At 51.2% G+C, this 24389-nt stretch overlaps 1 protein-coding gene across 1 annotated transcript in view; it reads left to right on the top strand.

The window, feature by feature from the left end:
• The window catches only part of RFC1 (replication factor C subunit 1), a 59439-nt gene extending 35050 nt beyond the window's left edge, over positions 1-24389 (top strand). Inside the window, exons 10-25 of the mRNA XM_038752519.1 lie at positions 768-875; positions 4975-5154; positions 6864-6968; positions 7611-8001; positions 8498-8607; positions 11810-11924; positions 13918-14006; positions 14299-14436; positions 14872-14967; positions 15652-15750; positions 17496-17650; positions 17743-17860; positions 18863-19008; positions 20117-20330; positions 22581-22772; positions 23825-24389. Coding sequence (XP_038608447.1) covers positions 768-875; positions 4975-5154; positions 6864-6968; positions 7611-8001; positions 8498-8607; positions 11810-11924; positions 13918-14006; positions 14299-14436; positions 14872-14967; positions 15652-15750; positions 17496-17650; positions 17743-17860; positions 18863-19008; positions 20117-20330; positions 22581-22772; positions 23825-23911 — 2343 coding nt within the window. The 3' untranslated portion in view covers positions 23912-24389. The remainder of the gene's footprint in view (positions 1-767; positions 876-4974; positions 5155-6863; positions 6969-7610; positions 8002-8497; positions 8608-11809; positions 11925-13917; positions 14007-14298; positions 14437-14871; positions 14968-15651; positions 15751-17495; positions 17651-17742; positions 17861-18862; positions 19009-20116; positions 20331-22580; positions 22773-23824) is intronic.

Raw genomic sequence — 24389 nt, 5'->3', positions numbered from 1 at the left:
CTTTTTGAATTTCCAGACTAGAACTGTCGTTTTGTCTTCCCGGGTCCTTGGACCCTTAGAATGCAAAGACTGCTTTGAATGTCCCCCATTCTCTATCATTGCTAATCTGAGAAACGGAAAGGCTGCTGTGCTTTGGTTGTTTCTAAAGGGTTGAAAGAGGTAGTGTTTGCAGGCAGATGCATTTCTAGGGACAGTTCATTCATTCATTCATTCGTATTTATTGAGCGCTTACTGTGTGCAGAGCACTGTACTAAGCGCTTGGGAAGTACAAGTTGGCAACATAGAAAGACGGTCCCTATCCAACAGCGGGCTCACAGTCTAGAAGGGGGAGACAGTTGCCTCATTGGCTCTCAGTTTCGTTCTCTGTAATATTTATCTGGATTGGCACACGTCTTCCTCCATCAGGATTGTTAGGTGTGATGCAGAGAGATATTTTTACCAAATGATCCTGAACCTTTTCTCAGGACTTTTCAAAACAGAACGACTTGAGTCATTTGGGTTAGCGATTGTAAGCTGAACGCAGATGGGGGCGGATTTTAACATCAAAATGAAAAACTGAACGAAGTAAAGAATTACCGTTTTAGTTTCAGGTGTTTTGGTTGGGACTCATGTTTTACATCTCTTTCTGATGAGCTTTGTTCATGTTTTACATCTCTTTTACACATTTCTGGTGAGCTTTGTGTGTATTAAACAGTGTAAAGCAGAAGTTTGAATATTTCTTCATTTGCTTGGTTTTTTTAAAAAAAATCTACTCTCTGTCCACAAAGTCTGTAAGTCCAGAAGATTCGGACAAGAAGCGCACGAATTACCAGGCTTATCGAAGCTACCTGAATCGAGAGGGTCCCAAGGCCTTGGGTTCCAAGGAGATTCCACAGGTCAGTCTCAGCGTGACTACTGGGAAATGTACTGTGTGTGTATGTGTGTACACTAGTTCTAAGGTGGTCCCGCAGCTAGAGAAACAGTATGACCTAGTGAACAGAGCACAGGCCTGCAAATCTGAAAGACCTGAGTTCTAATCCTGGCTCTGCCACTTGTCTGCTGTGTTCCCTTGGGTAAGTCATTTCACTTCTTTGAGAAAAGGTTCAGGATCATTTGGTAAAAATATCTCTCTGCATCCCACCTAACAATCCTGATGGAGGAAGATGTGCGCCAATCCAGATAAATATTTCACTTCATTTCTTTGCGCCCTCAACTATAAAAGGGGAATTAAGACTCTGAGCCCCACGTGGGACTTGGACCGTGTCCATTCTGATTAGCTTGTATCTACCCCAGAGCTTCGAACAGTGCCTGGCACGTAGTAAGTGCTTAACAAATATCATAAAAAAAGTCCCAGCGTGGCTACCGACAAATTTGATTGAGTGGGCGTGTGCTAGTTTTCTCTCCATATGTGAGGGTTGAAAGTACTGAGGCAACAGTGATATATAAACCAATGGGCTGCCTTTCACTGGGCTTCTTCTCAAACCTCCGCATAGCTCGGTCCATATTTTTGAAGTCTCAATCCCAACAGAATCTAAATCACAGGGAGCAATCAATCAGTCAATCAATCAATCATATTTATTGAGCGCTTACTATGTGCAGAGCACTGTACTAAGCGCTTGGGAAGTACAAATTGGCAACATATAGAGACAGTCCCTACCCAACATTGGGCTCACAGTCTAAAAGGGGGCAAAACGGGATTGGCACGTAGAATGGCACGGAGAGTCCCGGCCTGTAGCACGATTCAGCGTCCTGCTATTAGAGAATCAATGTGGCCTACTCCCTGTCCCAGGTGGGGCTCACAGTCTTCACAGTGCTTTGCACATAGTAAGCACTTAACAGTTACCATTATTATTATTATTATTATTAATCCCCATTTTACAGGTGAGGGAGCTGGGCCACAGAGAAATGAAGTGGCTCGCACAGGGTCACAGAGTAGGTGAGCGGCGGAGCTGGGATGAGAACCCACTGTTGGGTAGGGACTGTCTCTATATGTTGCCAACTTGTACTTCCCAAGCGCTTAGTACAGTGCTCTGCACACAGTAAGCACTCAATAAACACAATTGATGATGATGATGATGATGATGAGAACCCAGGTACACGGAGTCCCAGGCCCATGCTCTTTCCACCGGCCCGTCAAAGTTTTGTTCGGGACCCCAGTGCCTGCTGATTGGAGCTTTTAGACTGTGAGCCCGCTGTTGGGTAGGGACTGTCTTTATATGTTGCCATCTTGTACTTCCCAAGCGCTTAGTCCAGTGCTCTGCACACAGTAAGCGCTCAATAAATACAATTGATTGAAAGACTCGAGTTCTGCCGTCGGCTTTGAAGCACTCGATCAGCTTGCCCCCTCCTACCTCACTGATCAACTGCCGCTCAGCCCATACGCTCCACTCCTCTCGCCTCTTGGAAGTAGGATTTTGGAAGAACGTAGAAGATGGAGAGTGCTATAGTCTGATGGATCGGAAATGGAGAAGCAGCATGGCCTAGTGGAGAGAGCACGGGCCTCGGAGTCAGAAGGACTTGGGTTCATTCATTCAGTCATATTTATTGAGCGCTTACTGTGTGCAGAGCACTGTACTAAGCGCTTGGGAAGTACAAGTTGGCAACATATAAAGGCGGTCCCTACCCTCAAACGGGCTCACGGTCACAGTCTAATCCCGGCTCCACCACTTGTCTGCTGTGTGACCTTGGGCAAGTCACTTCACGTCTCAGTGCTTTGGTTACCTCATCTGTAAAGTGGAGATTAATAATTTTGGTATTTGTTAAGCGCTTACGATGTGCCAAGCAGTGTTCTAAGCGCTAGGTAGATAGAAGGTAAACAGGTTGTCCCACCTGGGGCTCACAGTCTTAATCCCCATTTTCCAGATGAGGTAACTGAGGCACAGAGAAGTTAAGTGACGTGCCCAAAGTCACACAGCTGATAAGTGGCGGAGCCGGGATTAGAACCTACAACCCCTGACTCCGAAGCCCGGGCTCTTTCCACTGAGCCACGCTGCTTCTCTAAGACTTTGAGCCCCACGTGGGACAGGGACTGTGTCCAACCTGATTAACTTGTATCTACCCCAGTGCTTAGTATAGTGCCTAGCACATAATAAGCGCTCCATAAATGCCATTAAAAAAAATGAGGGTGTTCTAGGCAGGAGGAGGAGTGTTAGCCGAGACACAGAGGTAGGAGAGTTGAGAATGAGACGCAGTCACAGTCAATTATATTTACTGAGTGCCTCCTATGTGTAGAGCACTATACTGAGCGCCTGGGAGAGTACAATACAGCAGAGGTGGTAGACGTGATCCCTGCCCACAAGGAACATGGGCTTCAGGGGCTCCATTCATTCATTCAGTTATATTTATTGAGCGCTTACTGTGTGCAGCGTACTGTACTAAGCGCTTGGGAAGTACAAGTTGGCAACATATAGAGACAGTCCCTACCCAACAACGGGCTCCCAGTCTAGTCCCAGCTTTGCCACTTGTCTGCGTTGTGTGACCGTGGGCAAGTCAGTTGACTTCTCTGTGCCTCTTACCTCGTCTGTAAAATGGGAGTTAAAACTGTGAAGCCCTTGTGGGCCAGGGACTGTCTCTGACCTGACTAACTTGTGAGCCCACTGTTGGGTAGGGACTGTCTCTATATGTTGCCAATTTGTACTTCCCAAGCGCTTATTACAGTGCTCTGCACACAGTAAGCGCTCAATAAATACGATTGATGATGATTGATGATGAACTTGTCTCTGCCCCAATCAATCATATTTATTGAGTGCTTACTGTGTGCAGAGCACTGTACTAAGCACTTAGGAGAGAACAGTGTAACAGTGTGATGGAGTTGGTAGACACATTCCCTGCCCATAGTGAAGTTACAATCTAGCACTTAGTTCAGTGCCTCACACATAGACCTTGGGCAAGTCGATGAACTTCTCTGTGCCTCAGTTCTCTTCATCTGCAAAATGGAGATTCATCACCTGTTCTCTTCATCTGCAAAATGGAGATTCATCACCTGTTCTTAATAACGATGGCACTTGCTAAGCACTTACTATGTACAAAGCACTGTTCTAAGCACTGGGGAGGATACAGGGTGATCCGCTTGTCCCCCGTGGAGCTCACAGTCTTCACCCCCATTTTACAGATGAGGGAACTTGAGGCCCAGAGAAGTTAAGTGACTTAACTTACACAGTTACACAGCTGATAAGCGGCAGAGCCGGGATTTGAACCCACGATCTCTGGCTCCCAAGAGCCCCATATATGTTTGTACATATTTATCACCCTATTTATTTATTTGTTTATTTATTTGTACATATCTATTCTATTTATTTTATTTTGTTAGTATGTTTGGTTAGTATGCCCTCCCTCTGCCCATCCGCCAAGCTAGCTCTCTTCCTCCCTTCAAGGCCCTGCTGAGAGCTCACCTCCTCCAGGAGGCCTTCCCAGACTGAGCCCCTTCTTTCCTCTCCCCCTCGTCCCCCTCTCCATCCCCCGTCTTACCTCCTTCCCTTCTCCACAGCACCTGTATATATGTATATATGGTTGTACATATTTATTACTCTATTTATTTATTTATTTATTTTACTTGTACATTTCTATCCTACTTATTTTATTTTGTTGGTATGTTTGGTTCTGTTCTCTGTCTCCCCCTTTTAGACTGTGAGCCCACTGTTGGGTAGGGACTGTCTCTATGCGATGCCAATTTGTACTTCCCAAGCGCTTAGTACGGTGCTCTGCACATAGTAAGCGCTCAATAAATACGATTGATTGATTGATTGATAGGGACTGTCTCTATATGTTGCCAATTTGTACTTCCCAAGTGCTTAGTACAGTGCTCTGCACATAGTAAGCGCTCAATAAATACGATTGATGATGATGATGATGATGATGATGTGAGACCTGATTATCCTAAGCCCCAGCACTTAGCACACAGCCCATAGTAAACGCTTAACTCCCCAGAGCCTTCTAGAACATAGTAAATGCGTAACCAAGAGCATTCACGAGACAGTGTGTGGTTCCGTTTCTTAGGGAGCCGAGAACTGCCTGGAAGGTCTGACGTTCGTCATCACGGGCGTCCTGGAGTCCATTGAGCGGGACGAGGCCAAGGGTTTGATTGAGCGACACGGGGGAAAAGTCACGGGCAGCGTCAGCAAGAGGACAAGCTACCTCGTCATGGGCCGGGACAGTGGGCAGTCCAAAAGCGACAAGGTCTGTCGGGGTGTGCGTCGGGGCTGGGGAGGGAGAAGAGGAGGGGAGAGCCCGGGCCTGGGCGTCAGAAGGATCTGTGTTAATAATAATAATAATAATGATAGCATTTATTAAGCGCTTACTATGTGCAAAGCACTGTTCTAAGCGCTGGGGGGTTACAAGGTGATCAGGTTGTCCCACGGGGGGCTCACAGTCTTCATCCCCATTTTACAGATGAGGGAACTGAGGCCCAGAGAAGTGAAGTGACTTGCCCAAAGTCACACAGCTGACAGTTGGCGGAGCCGGGATTCGAACCCACGACGTCTGACTCCAAAGCCCGGGCTCTTTCCGCTGAGCCACGCTGTTCTAATCCCTGCTCCGCCACTTGCTTGCTGGGTGACCCTGGGCAAGTCCCTTCCCTTCCTCTGCGCCTCAGTTCCCTCATCTGTAAAATGGGGATTAAGACCGAGCCCCACGTGGGACATGGACTGTGTCCAACCTGATTAACTTGTATCTGCCCCAGCGTTGAGTACAGTGCCTGCCACGTAGTAAGTGCTTAACAAATACCGCTTAAAAAAAGAAAAAAAGTGGGGTCAAATCGGGGTCCCCCCCGCCGGCAGGATTAGGGGTGATGGACCAGCCGTGCGGCCTGCCCAAGTTGTTTCCGCTCTCACCGCCTCCTGGGCAACGGTTGACTTTGAGTTAAGGTCGCTTGCCCCCAACTCTGTTTGGGAGCCCGGACTTCCCAAAACGGGTGACTTGATGTCAATCAGTGGTGTTTACTGTGTACTTAACAATGCATAGAGTGCTGTGCTGAGCACTTGGTGAAGTACAATGCGATAAATTTTTTTTTTTTAACGGTATTTGTTAAGCACTTAAGTGCCAGGCATTGTTCTAATCACTGCGGCAGATACAAGATAATCAGGGTGGACACAGTGCCTGTCCCCCATGGGACTCATAATCTTAATCCCCATTTTACTGATGAGGTAACTGAGGCCCAGAGAAATGAAGCGACTTGCCCAAGGTCACGCAACAGGCAAGTGGCAGGCCTATACTCTAGCCACTAGGCCAGTCTGCTCTGCCATCTCCATACCCAAGGAATATACAGTCTGTGGGGTAGAAGGACAGGAAACTAAATTGCAGAGAGGGGAAATCGCAGAGTATAAGGATGTGTATGTCAGTGGGTTGTATTTACTGAGCACTTACTGTGTGGAGAACATTCATTCATTCAGTCAGTCGTATTTATTGAACACTGTACTGAGTACTTGGAGTGTACTCAAACACAGACATTTCCTGCCCACAGTGAGTTTACAGGCTAGAGACTGTAAAAGTGCTGAGGGGCTGGGGTGAGAATCACAGTACTTAAAGTGGTGCAGAGAGAGGAGAGCAGAGTGGATGCAGAGGGGAGGGCGGATAGGGGAAATAAAGGGCTTAGTCTGGGAAGGCCTCTCGGAGGAGATGTGATGTCAGGAGGACCTTAAAGGTGGAGAGCGAGGAGGTCTTTTGCGTGGGAAGGGGGAGGGAGCTCCAGACCCCTGGGAGGACGTGGGCGAGGAGGAGAGGGTGGTGATGGCGGCGGGAGAGGCGAGGTTGGGGTACGGAGACTGGGTTGGCTGTAGAATGGAAATCAATCCTAGGGAAGCAGGGCTCAGTGAAAGGTCGTGCCACCGTCCCTTCGCTAGAGGAAACCACACGAGGGTCTCCTCGGGCTGAATTTCCAATTGTTTTAGGCCTCTGCTTTGGGAACCAAAGTCATCGACGAGGACGGACTGCTGAACCTGATCCGGACCATGCCCGGCAAGAAGTCCAAATACGAGACGGCGGCAGAGGCTGAGGTCTGGAATGGCGCCGTTTTTGTTTTCTTGGTCTGCTGGCCTTATCCCCGGGACTCGGCCATGGCTCGCCTCGGGCTGGAGTGGAAGACCCTCCCCCCCGGCACTTGCCCCCATGCTAATATGAACTCTCCTTCCCCAGAGAGCCGGAGGGGCTTGCTCTAGGGATGCCTGGTGGGGTTTCATTTTTTTTTTTTTAATATCATTCTAACCCAATTGGAAGAATCAAGGCACGTTGTAATCGATCATTTGACGGTATTTATTGAGCACTTACTGTGTGCTGAGTACTGAACTGAGCGCTTGGGATGGGACAGTACAGCCGAGTTGGTAGATGCGCTCCCCGCCCATCTTGAGGTTCCAGTCTAGAGGGGGAGGCAGACACCAGTATAAATTAGGAGAAACAATAATTAATGATAACTGTTTTATTTGATAAGCGCTTACTATATGCCAGACACCGTACTAAGCGCTGGGGTAGATACAAGGTAATCAGGTTGGACACAGAGTCCGTATCCCACGTGGGGCTCAGTCTTACTCCTCATTATACAGAATGAAGTAGCTGAGACACAGAGGGAGGGAAGTGACTTGCCCAGGTCTCTCCTCTCTTCCCGCCCTCTCTTGCTCAGATTTCATTTCCTAACTGTTAAGGTCAAGAAAGAAAAATCAATCCTGGAGAAGACACCACAAAAAGCCAACCAGGGCAAGAGGAAAGCTACCCCCAACAGGAAGGCCAGTGGATCGAAAAAGGGCAAATGGACTCCAGAAAAAGACGACGTCCCGAACGCCTCCAAAAGGGACACCAGCAGCTCGAGGAAGGGCCTAGACTTCCAGCAAATGGCCGGGGAGGAGAAGACGTGCGTCCCGCGGGCCGGGCGCCTCGCTGACCCGGCCAGAGCCGAGGCTTTGCTGTGGGTAGATAAGTACAGGCCCACCTCTCTTAAGACCATAATCGGACAACAAGGGGACCAGAGCTGTGCCAACAAACTGTTGCGCTGGCTCAAAAACTGGCCCAGGACCTCACCGGAAGAGAAGAGACACGGTGAATATATAGCTTAACTCGTCCTCTGTGTGTCCGTTTGACAGGTTGTTTTTTTTCTTTAATAGTAATTAAGCACTTACTATGTGCCAGGCACTGTTGTAAGCAGTGGGATAGATACAAGTCAGTCAGGATGGACAACAGTCCCTGCCCCACATGGGGCTCACAGTCTTAATCCTCATTTTCCAGGTGAGGTAACTGAGGCCCAGAGAAGTGAAGTGACTTGCCCGTGGTCACGCAGTGGACAAATGGTGGAGCCGGGACTAGAACCCAGGTCCTTCTGACTCCCAGGACTGGGCTCGATCCACTAAGCCACGCCGCTTACCTGAGTGCAGCGGTGGGGATTTTGGGTGGAAGAGTTTCTTGGGGCGGGGGGAGACTCCCTGGAACAGGTGGGATCTCAGAAGGGCTCAGGGAAGGTCTATAAACTCAGACCTCCTTTCTGCCAATAAGCGTTCCTGGCAGGCCGGCTTCATTCTGTGACGTTTGTTCCCCACAGCCAAGTCCGGTAAGTTCGTGGGCAGAGACGATGGCTCCAGTTTCAAGGCCGCGTTGCTTTCGGGCCCCCCGGGAGTTGGCAAGACCACCACGGCTTCTTTAGTGTGTGAGGTGAGTGTTGGAAGTCCGCCGGGTCCTCAGGAAGGCGTTCGCTCCGGGGAATTTCCAGAAGTCAGCTCCGCCAGTGGAATGTGTGCGGTTGGAAGATCTGGCTGGAGAAATGGGCATCCTGCCCGCTCAAGTTGGAGAGGGTCTCCCTGCCCCTCGTCTCCGTCCACCGCCGGCCCCTGCTCCGGGCCGGCCTAACCCTGCCCGGCACGCTCCGAGTGCCGCCCTGACTCCGGACGCACCAGACCCACCAAAAAGGGAGAGAAAAAAGTATCCCATTTCCTTAGCCTCCTGCCTGAGTCCCTGAGTCCACCTGGCTTTTTGCCCCTTCTCCTCGGAGGGGGCTGAGGTAAGGTACCAGCTTCCTCCACCCAGTTTTCCAAGGCAAGATGAAAACTCGGGGCTTGGATTTGCTAAAAGTCCCAGCTTCCGGGGACTGGCACCTTCTCTTTCCTCCTCCGTTCTCAAGAAGTGTTTGTGGTCACAAGGTAGAGAAGCAGCGTGGCTCAGTGGAAAGAGCCCGGGCTTTGGAGTCGGGGGTCATGGGTTCGAATCCCAGCTCTGCCACCTGTCTGCTGTGTGACCTTGGGCAAGTCGCTTAACTTCTCTGAGCCTCAGTTACCTCATCTGTAAAATGGGGATTAAGACTGTGAGCCCCACGTGGGACAACCTGATCACCTTGTAACCTCCCCAGCGCTTAGAACAGTGCTGTGCACATAGTAAGCGCTTAACAAATGCCATCATTATTATTATTATTCTCTGTGCCTCAGTTCCCTCATGTGTAAAATGGGGATGAAGACTGTGAGCCCCCACCCCGTGGGACAACCTGATCTTGTAACCTCCCCAGCGCTTAGAACAGTGCTTTGCACATAGTAGGCACCTAATAAATGCCATCATTATTATTCTTATTATGACAGGAAAACAGCTGTTTGAGTGCCTTTTAGTTTGGTGGGAAGGGCCAGCGTTTCGGAGCTAGGAAGTGCTGCCGTGGTTTTAATTTGGGCGCGACAGGGCTGCCTCAGTTCCCCACCCACCTTGGTCCGGCGCAGGGGTTGGTAAACAGGAAACTTGAGGAACTGCCATGCCAACCCTGGCTCCCCTCTGGCCTCTTGGACCCGTGCCCCTCCTTGGGGGCTCTGACAGCGGGAAAAGTCAATCAATCAATCAATCAATCGTATTTATTGAGCGCTTACTGTGTGCGGAGCACTGTACTAAGCGCTTGGGAAGTACAAGTCGGTGGTGGTGGGGTTGTGGATCCTAAGCTCCCCGTCGCCCCACCTACCGCCCTCGTGGACCTTTTTTTTCCTTTTTTTTTAACGTGGTATTTGTTAGGCGCTTACTATTTACCTGGCACTGTACTGAGCGCTGGGGTAGACACAAAGTAATCAAGATGGTCTCTGTCCCACCACATGGGGCTCACAGTCCTAATCCCTATTTTACAGATGAACCAACTGAGGTAACGGAGAAGGGATTTGCCAGGGTTACGCAGGAGGCCGTTGGCGGAGCCGAGATGAGAAGCAGCGTGGCTCAATGGGAAGAGCCCGGGCTTGGGAGTCGGAGGTCATGGGTTCAAATCCCGGCTCTGCCGCTTGTCAGCTGTGTGACTTTGGGCAAGTCACTTCCCTGTACCTCATCTGTAAAGTGGGGATGAAGACTGTGAGCCCCATGTGGGACAATACGATCACCTTGTATCCTCCCCAGCGCTTAGAACTGTGCTTTGCACATAGTAAGCGCTTAATAAATTTCATTATTATTATTATTATTATTATTATTATTACAATCCTCGTCCTTCTGACTCACAGGCCCGAGCGCTTTCCACTAGGCCAAACTACTTCTCCATCTGCCCGACTGCGGCAGGTCCTCTCTCCTTGCCAGTAGACAGCGGTTTCAGCACCATCATAGGGTAGCCTCTTGTCGCAATTAAAAGGGTTATTCCTATTGCCCCTGAGGTTTCCACGTTCAGTTTCGTTGCCCTCCGTCTTGAGCGGAATACCGCACGGTCGTGGCAGCTGCCGTTCGCAAGGAAGCGGCGTCTCACAGAATGGTTTGGCTAAATCATCTTCCCAGATGAGCCCTAGTGAAATCTATATGTTGCCAACTTGTACTTCCCAAGCGCTTAGTACAGTGCTCTGCACACAGTAAGCGCTCAATAAATACGATTGGTGATGATGATGATGATCTACCCCCACAACCTTTTTATGGTATTTGTTAAGCACTTACTTCGGGGCAGGCGCTGAACTAAAGCCGTGGGGTGGCTACAGGCTAATTAGGTTGGACACAGTCCGTGTCCCACATGGGGCTCGTGGACTTAATCCCCATTTTACCGATGAGGGAACTGAGGCACAGAGAAGTGAAGCGGCTTTGCCCAGGGTCACACAGCAGACAAATGACCGAGCTGGAGTTAGAGCCCTGGTCCTCTGGTTTCCAGGCCCATCCTCTTTCCACTAGGCCATACTGCTTCTAGAAGGCCACCCCCTTCTAGTCTGCGTGACCGTTGTTGGGTAGAGATTGTACTTACTTCCCAAGCGCTTAGTACAGTGCTCTGCACAAAGTAAGCGCTCAATAAATACGACTGATTGATTGATTGGCTCTATTTGTTGCCAAATTGTACTTTCCAAGTGCTTAATACAATGCTCTGCACACAGTAAGTGCTTAATAAGTGCGATTGAATGAATGTATGCTTTCAGACAAGGATGAGGTTCTAAGCCAGGCTAACTTAATTGTTTAGATACACAAAGACATAGACACACAAAGACAGACAGCTCTTTTGGCATCTTTTAAATAGGAGCTGGCTAAAGGCAGCCTCACACCAAAGAGACGGTGTGATTCTCCCCCTCGTCCCCCTCTCCATCCCCCCATCTTACCTCCTTCCCTTCCCCACAAAACCTGTATAAATGTATATATGTTTGTACATATTTATTACTCTATTTATTTTACTTGTACATTATCTATTCTATTTATTTTATTTTGTTAGTATGTTTGGTTTTGTTGTCTGTCTCCCCCTTTTAGACTGTGAGCCCACTGTTGGGTAGGGACTGTCTCTCTATGTTGCCAACTTGTACTTCCCAAGCGCTTAGTACAGTGCTCTGCACACAGTAAGCGCTCAATAAATACGATTGATTGATTGATTGATTCTCCCCTTCCCTGTGAATGTTGGTGTCGCTGATTGGTCGTGGGAGAGTAATGGTGGTTTGTTTCCAACCAGGAGCTGGGGTACAGTTTTGTGGAGCTGAATGCGAGTGACACCCGAAGTAAAAACAGCCTGAAGGAGATGGTTGCCGAGTCCCTGAATAACACCAGTATCAGAGGCTTCTGTTCCGGTAGGTGACCTTTGGAAGTATTTGTAGGTGAAGCAGCAGCTCGGTCTCGCAAAGGGAGCTCGGGTCTGGGAGTTGGAGGACCTGGTTCTAGTCTTGGCTCTGCCACCTGCCCGCTGTGTGACCAAGAGCCAGTCACTTAACTTCTCTGAGCCTCAGTTTCGGCATCTGTAAAATGGGGACGAAATACCTGGTCTTCCTCTTACTAAAACTTTAAGCCCCATGCGGGAGAGGGACTGTATCCGTCCTGATTAGTGCCTTGTACAATGCTTGCACCTGCAATAACCATTTAGCAGATACTACTATTAGTAATTTACTGGAGATCATTTAGGAAAGAAAGGGTGATTTTATCCTTGGGAGGGGTTAGGTCCGACCGATTAGAGAGAGAATCCTGAGTGGCAGTGACAACATAGTAGCAGGGGTATTTATAGAGGACTTACTCTGTGGCAAGCACTGTGGCAAGGGCTGAGGTAGACACAAGCTCATCGAGTCGGACATGGTTCCTCTCTTCCACGCCAAGCACACTGAGCAGCCACGGGGAGTAGGAGAGCACAGAAATCCCACCATCCGAAGAACCAGGTAGGGCCCATGGTCTGATGCTGAGGAGGAGGAGGAAGATGAAGAAATAATTGTGGCATTTGTTCTGGCACTTATTAAGCGCATACTACGTGCCAGGCCCAGTTCTAAGCACTGGGGCGAGTAGAAGCAAATCGGGTTGGACGCAGTCCCTGTCCCACATGGGGCTCATAGCCTTAACCCCCATTTTACAGCTGAGGGAACTGAGGCCCGAAGAAGTGACGTGACTTGCCCAAGGCCACAAACAAGTGGCGGGGTTGGGATGAGCCCACTGTTGGGTAGGGACTGTCTCCATATGTTGCCAACTTGTACTTCCCAAGCGCTTAGTACAGAGCTCTGCACACAGTAAGTGCTCAATAAATTGATTGATTAGAGCTCAGGCCCAGGTTCTATCCTCTAATAATAATAATAATGGTGGTTTTTAAGCGCTTACTATGTGCAAAACACTGTTCTAAGCGCTGGGGAGGTTACAAGGTGATCAGGTTGTCCCGCGGGGGGCTCCCAGTTTTAATCCCCATTTTACAGATGAGGTAACAGGCACAGAGAAGTGAAGTGACTTGCCCAAAGTCACACAGTTGGCAGAGCCGGCATTTGAACCCATGACCTCTGACTCCAAAGCCCGTGTTCTTTCCACTGAGCCACGCGGCTTCTCTAAGCCACACTGCTTCGAGATGGGGCAGAAGGGAGCGAGGGGGTGGTCTGGGGTCGGTGGACGGGGGGGGGCATGGCCGGGGAAGGAAAAGGGGACGACAGCATGGACAAGAATGCTCTGTGCGCTTCTGGGGAGAGCACGATGGCTCGGGAGAATGGTTACGTACTTTGGCCCCTTAATAATAATAATGATGATGGCATTTGTTAAGCGCTTACTATGTGCAAAGTTCTGCTCATCCTGCCTTTGGCCTGACATTTACTCACCCCCCTTCAAAGCCTTATTTGAAGGCACGTCTCCTCCAAGACGCCTTCCCTGACTAAGCCTTCCTTTCCTCTTCTCCCTCTCCCTTCTGCATCCCCCTGATTTGCTCCCTTTGTTCATCTCCCTTCCATCCCTACATAATTTATCATCATCATCATCAATCGTATTTACTGAGCGCTTACTATGTGCAGAGCACTGTACTAAGCGCTTGGGAAGTACAAATTGGCAACATATAGAGAAAGTCCCTACCCAACAGTGGGCTCACAGTCTAAAAGTGGGCTCACAGTCTAAAAATTTATGTACCTATCTGGCAATCTGTCATTTATCGATTCATATTATTGTCTGTCCGTTCCCCCCCCACTGGACCGTAAGCTCATTGTCGGCCGGGAATGTCTGTTTATCGTTGCACTGTACTCTCCCAAGCGTTTTGAGCAGTGCTCGACACACAGTAAGCCCTCAGTAAACAGGATTAACGGACTAACTGACCGCCTGCCTCCCGTCGGCCAGGTGCCGTCCAGGCCGGGGGCGGGAAACACGCCCTGATCATGGACGAGGTGGACGGAATGGCGGGCAACGAAGACAGGGGAGGAATCCAGGTAACGGCTTCTTGGCCCACGGCGGGGAGAGGCGAGAGGCCGTCCTGGGCGGAGCAGCCGCGCGGGAGAGGGGCGCGTTGCCAAAGGAGTCGGGGGGCTGCTGGCAGAAGAGATGGTAGTCGAGCAGGGGCTCCCACGGAGGCCCCGAAACCTGGATCGGCCGGGCCTGGAACCCGCGCGACAGTCGGATAAGAAAAAGATTGCTGGCTGGGCTCTGCCCCGGGGGATGCTCTCCACACCGATGGGGCCCGGCCGCCTCCGTGTTCTCAAGGTGGCTCGTTGACCCTTTCAGGAACTCATCGGCCTGATTAGACAGACCAAGATCCCCATCATCTGCATGTGTAACGACCGGAACCACCCCAAAATTCGCTCCTTGGTTCATTACTGCTTTGACCTACGCTTTCAGAGGCCCCGCGTGGAACAGATAAAGGTACGATACCAAGGGGGCTTCGGATCTCTCTTTTCCTCCTTTTCCCGTTGCGTGGGGCTGGAGAGGGAGCTTTCTGTGCTTCTGTGCTTTTTCTGTGCTTGCCTGGTTCTCCCCCTCCCCTCTCTGTCACTGTACAGTGCTCTGCACACAGTAAGCGCTCAATAAATACGATTGATGATGATGTCACCCTCACACTTAGATTTGCTCCCTTTATTCACCCCTCCCTCAGCCCTACGACCCTTAAGTCCGTATCCCCAGTTTCTTTATTTATATCAATGCCTGTCTCCTCTTCTAGACTAAGCTCATCGTGGGCTGGGGGCGTATCCACCAGCTCTGTTGTGCTCTCCCAAGCGCTTAGTACAGTTCTCCGCACTTAGAGCTCAGTAGATCAGATTGATGGATTGAAAATGGGCCTGATTGAGCGGTGTGTTTCAGGGAGCGATGATGTCTATTGCGTTCAAAGAGGGGCTGAAGATCCCCCCGCCTGCGATGAATGAGATCATCTTGGGAGCCAACCAGGACATCCGGCAGGTGCGTGACCTTGCTTCGCTTTTCGCCCCGCCACCCGTCCGTCCTGATTACCCCGGGTACTTACAGAACAGTGTGCAGCACAGCGTCGGCGCTGAATAAATACCACCATCAGCATGATTCCCGCCATCGTTTTGTTCGTGCAGACCTGGGCGTCAGAAGGACCTGAGTTCCAATTCCGGCTCCCTCACATGTCTGCTGCGTGACTGTGGGCAAGCCACTTCACTTCTCTGGCCCTCAGTTACCTCATCTGTAAAATGGGGATAAAAGTGTGAGTCCCTTGTGGGACAGGGGACTGTGTCCAACCTGGTTAACTTGTATCCACCCCAGTGTTTAGAACAGTGCTTGGCGCCTAGTCAGTGCATGGTGCAGTAGATAGAGCCCAGGTCTGGGAATCAAAAAGTCACGGCTCCGCCACATATCAGCTGTGTGACCGTGGGCAAGTCACTTCACTTTTCTGGGCCTCAGTTCCCTCATCTGTAAAATGGGGATTGAGATTGTGAGCCCACGTGGGACAGGGAATGTGTCCAACCCGATTTGCTTGTATCCACCCCAGCGCTTAGGACAGTGCCTGGCACATATTAAGCGCTTAACAAATGCCATCACCATCGAGTACCGCTTTCATCGTAGTCAATCATCATCATTTGTTCTCTGCCCGCACCAAACCTGTGTTCTTTTGTGTCTCAGGTTCTACACAACCTCAGTATGTGGTGTGCGAAAAGTAAAGCTCTCAACTATGACCAGGCCAAGGCCGATTCCAACAGAGCCAGGAAGGATATCAAACTGGTAAGAGAAACGATGCCGCTCTGGTGCCCTTTTCTGCCTCCCCTATTTCCTCCTTCCGTCAGGAGTGGAAGCTCATTGTGGGCAAGAAAGGGGCCGGCCAATTCAGTCCTACTCTCCCAAGCTGTTAGTACCGTTCTCTGCTCACGGTTAGCGCTCAATAAATAACATCGATCATTTATCGGCTGTCTCTGTGCAGAGCACTGTGCTGTGCTCATGGAAGAGTGCAACAGACCCAAAAGATCTAGTCCGTTGGGAGCTTATAATGCATTAGAGGAGGAGGGCAGACGAGTGATTTATAATTAGTGGCAACAGGAGGGGGGGAATAACGGGTGTGCATATATATGTATACAATACATATTTGTGTACATAGTCGTATTTGTGCCAAATTATACCTGTTCCCTTATCCTTTCAGGGCTAAAGATCACATCTGTGTGAATGTTGAGGATGGGTAGAAATGGGTCAGAAAATGTAAAGCTAGTGGCTAGTGGGTTTATTCGTCTTTGGGTGGGATGAGAATGTGAAAGATTCAGGGCGTTGACATAAGCGTAAGCGTGTTACGGGCGGGGAGTGTGTCCCCTAATTCTGTTGTATTATACTCTCCCAAGTACTTAATACAGTGCTCTGCACAGACTTGAACACTCTGTAAGTACTATTGACTGATTATTGAATGCAGCACTGGGCGACTGCATTAAGAGTAAGAGATGCCTTCCTCTTTCTTCCGTCTTCCCTTTTTTCTTCTCTCCTTATTGCTCTGTTTCTTAGATGACCCATACACTAGCCCCACTCTTGTTTTAACGTTACAAAAACTGTGCCCCAAACAGGGGCCGCTTTGCGAGGAAATACGGTAAGCGTTGTTGCGGTCAAACTCGGGGAGGTTCTCGGGTTCGGTTTCTCTCCATCCCGTTAAGATTTGGGACTCATTCCAGAAAGAGTTTGTGATGGGCCGGGAACGTGTCTGCTAATTCTGTTATGTTGTACTCTCCCAAGCGCTTAGTCTAGGGCTCTGCACAGGGTAAGCGCTCAATAAAGTGCTCCCTTCAAAGCCCTACTGAGAGCTCACCTCCTCCAGGAGGCCTTCCCAGACTGAGCCCCATTTTTCCTCTCCTCCTCCCCATCCCCCCCGCCCTACCTCCTTCCCCTCCCCACAGCACCTGCATATATGTTTGTACAGATTTATTACTCTATTTTACTTGTACACATTTACTATTGTGTATTTATTACTCTATTTTACTTGTACATATTTATTCTATTTATTTTATTCTGTTAATATGTTTTGTTTTGTTGTCTGTCTCCCCCTTCTAGACTGTGAGCCCACTTTTGGGTAGGCACCGTCTCTATATGTTGCCAACTTGGACTTCCCAAGCGCTTAGTACAGTGCTCTGCACACAGTAAGCGCTCAGTAAATACGATTGAATGAATGAATGAATTTATTTTGTTAATGATGTGCATCTAGCTATAATTCTGTTTATTCTGATGACTTGACACCTGTCCACGTGTTTTGTTGTCCGCCTCCCCCCTTCTAGACTGTGAGCTCGTTGTTGGGTAGGGAAGGTCTGTATATGTTACCAACTTGTACTTCCCAAGTGCTTAGTACAGTGCTATGCACACAGTAAGCGCTCAATAAATATGACTGAATGAATAAATAAGCGCGCAATAGATACCATTGATTGATTGACTGCATGGAGGGGCTTGGAAGGTGTGAGTAGGGCCCGGCCCCCTCTTTGAACGTGCCGCTGTGTTTTCAGAGCCCGTTTGATGTTGCCCGGAAGGTGTTTGCGGCTGGAGAGGAGACCGCTCGCATGTCCTTAGCGGACAAATCGGACCTGTTCTTCCACGATTACAGCATCGCACCCCTCTTTGTCCAAGAAAACTACGTTCACGTGAAACCTGCAGCCGCCGGGTGAGTGACGGGAGGTGCCTGCCGGCCTCCTGGGGCGGGGGGGGGTCCGGAAGCCAGGGCCTGCGGTCATCCTGACTCATTTTTCCCTGCAGGGGGAACATCAAAAAGCACTTGATGCTGTTGAGCAGAGCAGCAGACAGTATATGTGATGGAGACCTGGTGGACAGGCAAATCCGGAGCAAACAAAACTGGAGCCTCCTGCCCACCCAGGTACTACCGGACCGCGCGTCTCCCAGGCTGCCCCCGGCTCGCGGTGCTTTTATTCGGGCCTCCGGACAGGGCTGGTCTGGGGCCGTGGTCCCAGCCCTGCGGTTGCGTCAGAGGAAATCCGTTCCTGGGCTAATCCCTGGGCCGTCCCGGCTGCGAGCCACCTCTCCAGCTCGGACCCTGGCCATAGAACCGAGTCCGGGGTTAGCGTGGGAGGTGACGGTGGGGAGGGCCGAGCCTCACCCCATCGGCTGAGCTTAGCCTCGGGCCTCCAGGCTCAGGAAAAGTGCTCGGCGCATATCTTAGAACAGTGCTCGGCGCATATTAAGCGCTCAGTAAATACGATCGATCGATCGATTGATTAATCCCTGGTATCTGAACAATGGTCCCAAGAATCCAGAGGGCCAGAAAAAGTGTATTGCTGTTATCTTCATGGACACAGTAGGCAAGTGGAACGAGCCCGGGCTTTGGAGTCTATTTATTTGCACTGTACTAAACACTTGGGAGAGTCCCCCACATCTTACCTCCTTCCCTTCCCCACAGAACCTGTATATATGTATATATGTTTGCACATATTTATTACTCTATTTATTTATTTATTTATTTATTTTACTTGTACATATCTATTCTATTTATTTTATTTTGTTAGTATGTTTGGTTTTGTTCTCTGTCTCCCCCTTTTAGACTGTGAGCCCACTGTTGGGTAGGGACCGTCTCTATATGTTGCCAACTTGTACTTCCCAAGCGCTTAGTACAGTGCTCTGCACACAGTAAGCGCTCAATAAATATGATTTAAAAAAAAAAAAAAAAAAAAAGGAAAAGGTTTTCCAAGTGCCAAGTGAGCGGGCCGGGCCCGTTCCGGGCCTCGGAGCTGTGCCGTGTCGCGCTTCCGGCTCTTCCCGCACCCCCAGCTCTTCCTCCCCTGGAAGCCGCCTTTGTTCCCGTGGTGGAGTCCATGGCCTCTGACCCCTCCCTGTCCCCTACCCACCCTTGCTCTGCTCCCAGGCCATCTACTCAAGCGTCCTCCCCGGGGAGCTGATGCGAGGCTATATGACCCAGTTCCCCAGCTTTCCCAGCTGGTTGGGGAAACACTCTTCCAGGGGCAAGCACGACCGCATCGTCCAAGAGCTGGCCCTGCACATGAGCCTGCGGTAAGGAAACAAACCGGGCTGGTTCCGGGGCCCACTCCGGACCCTGGAGCTTGGGGGGCTCGGGGGGTGGGGCGGCCGTGGAGGCGGCGATCGGGACCGGGTCGCGGTCAGACTGCGGTCACAGGTTGCTCAGGTGGACGGCGTGAGGGGGGTTTAGCTCGAATCATCTGGAGGAACTTTGCGCCGGGGGACAGAGGAAAGGGAGCGGACACCGGTTGGGAAGAGGTTTCGCTGAGTCGGTTTGCAGGCCCCGGGGCGGAGAAGTGGGCTGCTAGGGTTTTTCCGGGCCGACGGAGAGCGGCCCTGCCCTCAGACCATTCCGGCTGAGGGCTTTGCCACCTGGCTTCCCCTCTGCGCTTTCAGGAAAAGAAGAGTGCAGTGGGATATTGGGGTGGGGGCTGTGTATAAATCCGCCCCACCCCGGCCCTTTTGTCCCTCAAAGCCAGAGAAACAGCGCAGCCTAGCCGATAGAGCACAGCTCCGGGAGTCAGAAGGAGCTGGGTTCTAATCCCCACTCTGCCACTTATCTGTCGTGTGGCATTGGGCGAGTCAGTTTCTTTCTCTGGAGCTCATAGCTCACCTGTAAAATGGGGATTGAGACTGTGAGCCCCGTGCGGGACGTGGACTCTATCTAATCTGATTAGCTCGTAACTACCCCGGCGCTTAGTTCAGTGCCTGGCACACACTAAGTGCTTAACAAATACCAAAAAAACAAGGCCATTTTGCCTCCTGCAGCACTTGCTGGGGCCAGGTCTCTCCTGGAGCCCCTTGGCTTGGGAACCACCCTCCCCACTCCCCACCTTCCTCCATGGACAGGGCAGAGCCCGGAGCTGGGAGCGAATCCAGCTGCTCTCCGAACTTTCAGGGCCCTTTTGGGAATGTCTGTTGGAGCTTGATCACGCTGGGCAAGATGGGCCTGCCCTGCCCACTGGCACCCACCCTACCCCACGGCTGGGGTTGGGGGCTGAGCATCCGTCCGCCCGCCGGCCGGCAGACTTGCTCGTCTTCACCCTGCGTTTGGGGAGGGGGTTAGCGCGGACGGCGCGCTCCACCGGGCCCCCCGGGAGGGACCACCCCTGCTGACTCAGTTTCCTTTTCTTGGGGGAAGAACCCACTCCAGCAAAAGAACGGTGAACCTGGAGTACCTGCCCCACGTGCGGGACGCCCTGGTCCGACCCCTAACGGGCCGCGGGGCCGAAGGGGTGCAGGAGGCCGTGGCCCTCATGGACACCTATCACCTGCTGAGGGAAGACTTCGAAAACGTCATGGAGATAAGCAGCTGGGGCGGGAAACCAAGTCCCTTCTCTACGGTGGATCCCAAGGTAAAATCCAAGACCCCCGGTCAGTCCCCATCCCCAGAGATCGGGTTGCCAGGTGGAGGGATGGTCCGCGCCGGGGCTGTGAGCCAGCTGCCGTCTCCCGGGGATCCTCCGACGTGGGCTAGCTCAGGCCCCGGTTGGCCCGCGTGCCCAGAGGCCGGGGATTTTCTCAGGGCCGGCTACCTGTTTCGAAGTAGCAGTAGTGATGGTGGTCGTCATTTTTGAGGGCCTGCCCGGTGCACTGCGCTGCACTCCGTTCTTGGGAAGGACAAAAGAAAGAAACGACCGGTTCCCCGCCCGTGCTCTGTCGGTGGGGACAACACAGATACTTACAACCGGAGTGGTCGCAATTAGTCATTGAGTCCATGTACGTGGGCGGGAGTAAGTTTGTAAATGCTGATGGAATTGTTTAATCCCACTGAGAAGCATCGTGATCTAGGGGATAGAGCTTGGGATCGGGTGTCCCAGTTCCTTCATTTGTCTGCTGTGTGACCTTAGACAAGTCACCTGATTTCTCTGGGGTTCAGTTATCTCATCTGTAAAATGGGGGCTATGACCGAGAGCCCCATGTGTGACATGGACTGCGTCCAGTCTGATGAGTTTGCCTCTAACCTAGTGCTTAGTACAACACCCGGCACGTAGCAAGCACTTAAAAAAATCCAATTAAAAAAAAAAATTCCAGGTGCTGGGAGATTAATTAGGAAAGGTTTATCAGAGGAGGTAGCACTTTCTGAAGGTTTTGTGTGTGTGGGGGAGCTGTGGTTTGAATGAGGGAGCTCCAAACTGGGGGAACAGCATGAGATGAGTTAGGAGGATCTGGGTTCTCATCTCAGCTCTGCCTAGGGCAAGTCGCTTCACTTCTCTGGGCCTCAGTCACCTCATCTGTAAAATGGGGATTAAGACTGCGCCCAATGTGGCCGGCGTCCAACCTGATTCGCTTATGTCTACCCCGGTGCTTGCTTAGTACAGTGCCTGGCACATAATAAGCACACGACAGATACCATTGAAAAACCACCCCAAAACCAGCAAGAGTGAGGGGGTGGAGGCTGGAGAGTTGAGAGCGAAGAAGATCCGGAAGATTGGCTTGGGAGGAACGAGGCCGGCGAGTTGGGGAATAGCACAGAGGTGTGAGGCGGGGTCTGATCCCAGACGGCCTTGAGGCTGATTGTGAGGAGCTGCGGTTCGTCGTGGAGAGACCCGGAGCCACGGCAGGGTCGGGAGGGAGGGGAGCGGGGATGCGGGCCGGGCGACGCTCCAGGGAGATGGAGCCGGCCAGCGGCGTCGAGCAGAGGTAGGCTGGGAGGGAGGCGGGAGGAATGGAGAACTCCGGCCGCGAGGCTGATGCCCAAGGCTAGCTCTGGCAAGACCAGAACTCGTTACCGGCGTGTGGCGGAAAGTTGGGGTGGTTCAGCCAGGACAAACAGGTGAGATTTGGCAGTGGAAGGAGTTTGGGAGAGCGAGGAGTTCAGGATGACCACCCCACCCTCATCCCCCCCCACCCTCCAAGGTTGACCTCCGGGAGAGGGAGGAAGGTGGGGGTGTCGCCTGAAATGGTGGAGACGGGATTAATGTAGCGGGCGTATGTGACCCAACCCGATTTTGGAGAGACACGGAGATGGGAGAGATGGGGCCCCGGCTTTCCTGAATTTTGAAGGCCTTCTGACACCCTCCTCCTCCTCCTCAGTGTGCAGCTGGGCCCAGATGGGGGCTGCTGTCAATCAGTCAATCAGTCAATCGTATTTATTGAGCGTTTACTGTGTGCAGAGCACTGTAGTAAGCGCTTGGGAAGTACAAGTTGGCAACATATAGACGGTCCCTACCCAACTAGACGGTCCCTAGGGGGCTAACAGTCTAGAAGGGGGAGACAGAGGACAAAACAAAATGTATTAACAAAATAAAATAAATAGAATAGATGTGTACAAGTAAAATAGAGTAATAAATACGTACAAACATATATACAGGTGCTGCGAGGAAGGGAAGGAGGTAAGGCGGGGAGGATGGAGACGGGGAGGAGGGGGAATGACAAAATGGTATACTTTCAAACCTTGGTGTGGCCTTTCCCTTTCTACCCCCGCTTCCCATGGGAGTTTTGCAAGTTGAGCATGGACCTCTCTTGTTTCCCTCTTCCCTTCCCCTCCTGTTCCCATTACCTCCCTTTGTTATCTTGATCCGGAGCCCAGAGCCGGGATAGGTTTGAAGTGAGTTTGGGTTTCCTAACGGCTTTCCTACCCGTCTGGCCCTCTCCCCATCCAGGTCAAGGCAGCCTTCACCCGCGCCTACAATAGAGAGGCCCATCTCACGCCGTATTCGCTCCCCGGGATAAAGGTGTCCAAGCGAGGGCCGGGGCCAGCCCTGGAGGGGGAAGCGGGTGAAGAGCTGAATGAAGACGAAAGCCACTCTGAAGAGCAAGACCAGGATTCCGTGGAGGCCGACGCGATGATCAAGGTACCGCCGAGCCCCCCCGACTTGCCCAGCCCCGACTCGGACCAGCTGCTTCTGGGGTTTCCCAGTCCTGGCTCTCGAAATTTAGAGGGGAAGACTGACGGACTAGAAGTGCGGGGCTCTCCTTGGGCCTGCCCCGCTGCTCTGTGGGGAAAACTGGGGACCGGGAAAGGTCCGTTTAGCGCTGGGGCATCCCCCGCGTCAGGGTTTGGCCGTAGGGCAGACGGTCCGGCTGTGGAGCTTGCCCCGATGGGGCCCTGAGCCTGGCAGGGAGTGGGGAGTGATGATGCTTTATGCTCCAGGAAGGGATGTCCTGATTTATATTCATTTTTTTATATGTGGCGCCAACAAAAATCAAGTAAAACCTCAGGCAGTCCCAGCATAAACACTGATTAATTGTGGTATTTATTAAGAATTTACTACGTCCCAAGCACAGTGTTAAGTGCTGAGGTAGCGACAAGATAGCGCTTCTGTGTGCAGAGCACCTTACTAAGCACTGGGAAAAAGCACGCGGGTGGGACACCCCCCCATCCCGTCCAATAACAATAATTTTATTTTATAAAAATATAAAATAATATATTATAAAATAATATAATATAAAAATTAAATACAATTATTTTATTTGACAATTTTGGTATTAAGCGCTATGTGCAAAGCACCCCCTCCTCCCCCTCTCCATCCCCCCCGCCTTACCTCCTTCCCCTCCCCACAGCACCTGTATATATGTATATATGTTTGTATGTATTTATTACTCTATTTTATTTGTACATATTCTATTTTATTTTGTAAATATGTTTTGTTTTGTTGTCTGTCTCCCCCTTCTAGACTGTGAGCCCACTGTTGGGTAGGGGCCGTCCCTATATGTTGCCAACTTGTACTTCCCAAGCGCTTAGTACAGTGCTCTGCACACACAGTAAGCGCTCAATAAATACGATTGGATTGAATGAATGAATGAATGGTGTCCTTTTCCAAGCGCTTAGTCCAGCGCTCTGCACACAGTAGCTCTCGATACAATTGACTGACGGACTGATCTGACAAATACTCTCTTTCCACAGAAGAAGACCAAGTCTTCAAAGCCATCGAAGCCGGGAAAGCACGAGGACCCCAAAAAGTCAAAGGGAAGAGGTCCTCGCCAAGTGTGAATAAACTTGAGTTTCCCGTGCCGCTGACTAGCTGCTTTTGGACTCCGCCTGCTCACACTGCCGCCCGCCCATCATCCCCTCCCAGAGAAAGCTTGTCCCCGAGGAGACGTCAGCGGAGCGACGGTCAAGTTGGGGTTGGGAGGGGGTTCTCCCCCCGACCCCGGGTGAGAACTGTGAGCACTTTGCTGCTCTTCTGGAGGTGAGGGGCCGGCCCACCGCCCCACGCCAGGGCGTCCTCGCCCTCGGCTACGGCCGTGACCACCTCGCCTCAGGTTGGGGCTGAGGGAGGAGGACAACAGGCTCCGCTGGGACTGCCCACCTTGAGGTCCCCGGAGCCTCGTGGCCTCTTTTTGACTAGTTGCTAAAACCTTGTAAATAGGCACATTGGAAGCACCGCCTTGCGGCTTGGGGGTTTCTTTTGTACATTGTCAAATAAGCTACAATAAACCTGCAAGAAAACCAGCTTCCCAAGACCCGT

This window comes from Tachyglossus aculeatus, chromosome 10 (genome assembly GCF_015852505.1).
Source record: "Tachyglossus aculeatus isolate mTacAcu1 chromosome 10, mTacAcu1.pri, whole genome shotgun sequence".
NCBI classification, from domain to species: Eukaryota; Metazoa; Chordata; class Mammalia; order Monotremata; family Tachyglossidae; genus Tachyglossus; species Tachyglossus aculeatus.
Note: the sequence above shows the minus strand (reverse complement) of the source record. Positions and strands in the feature narration are given on the sequence as shown.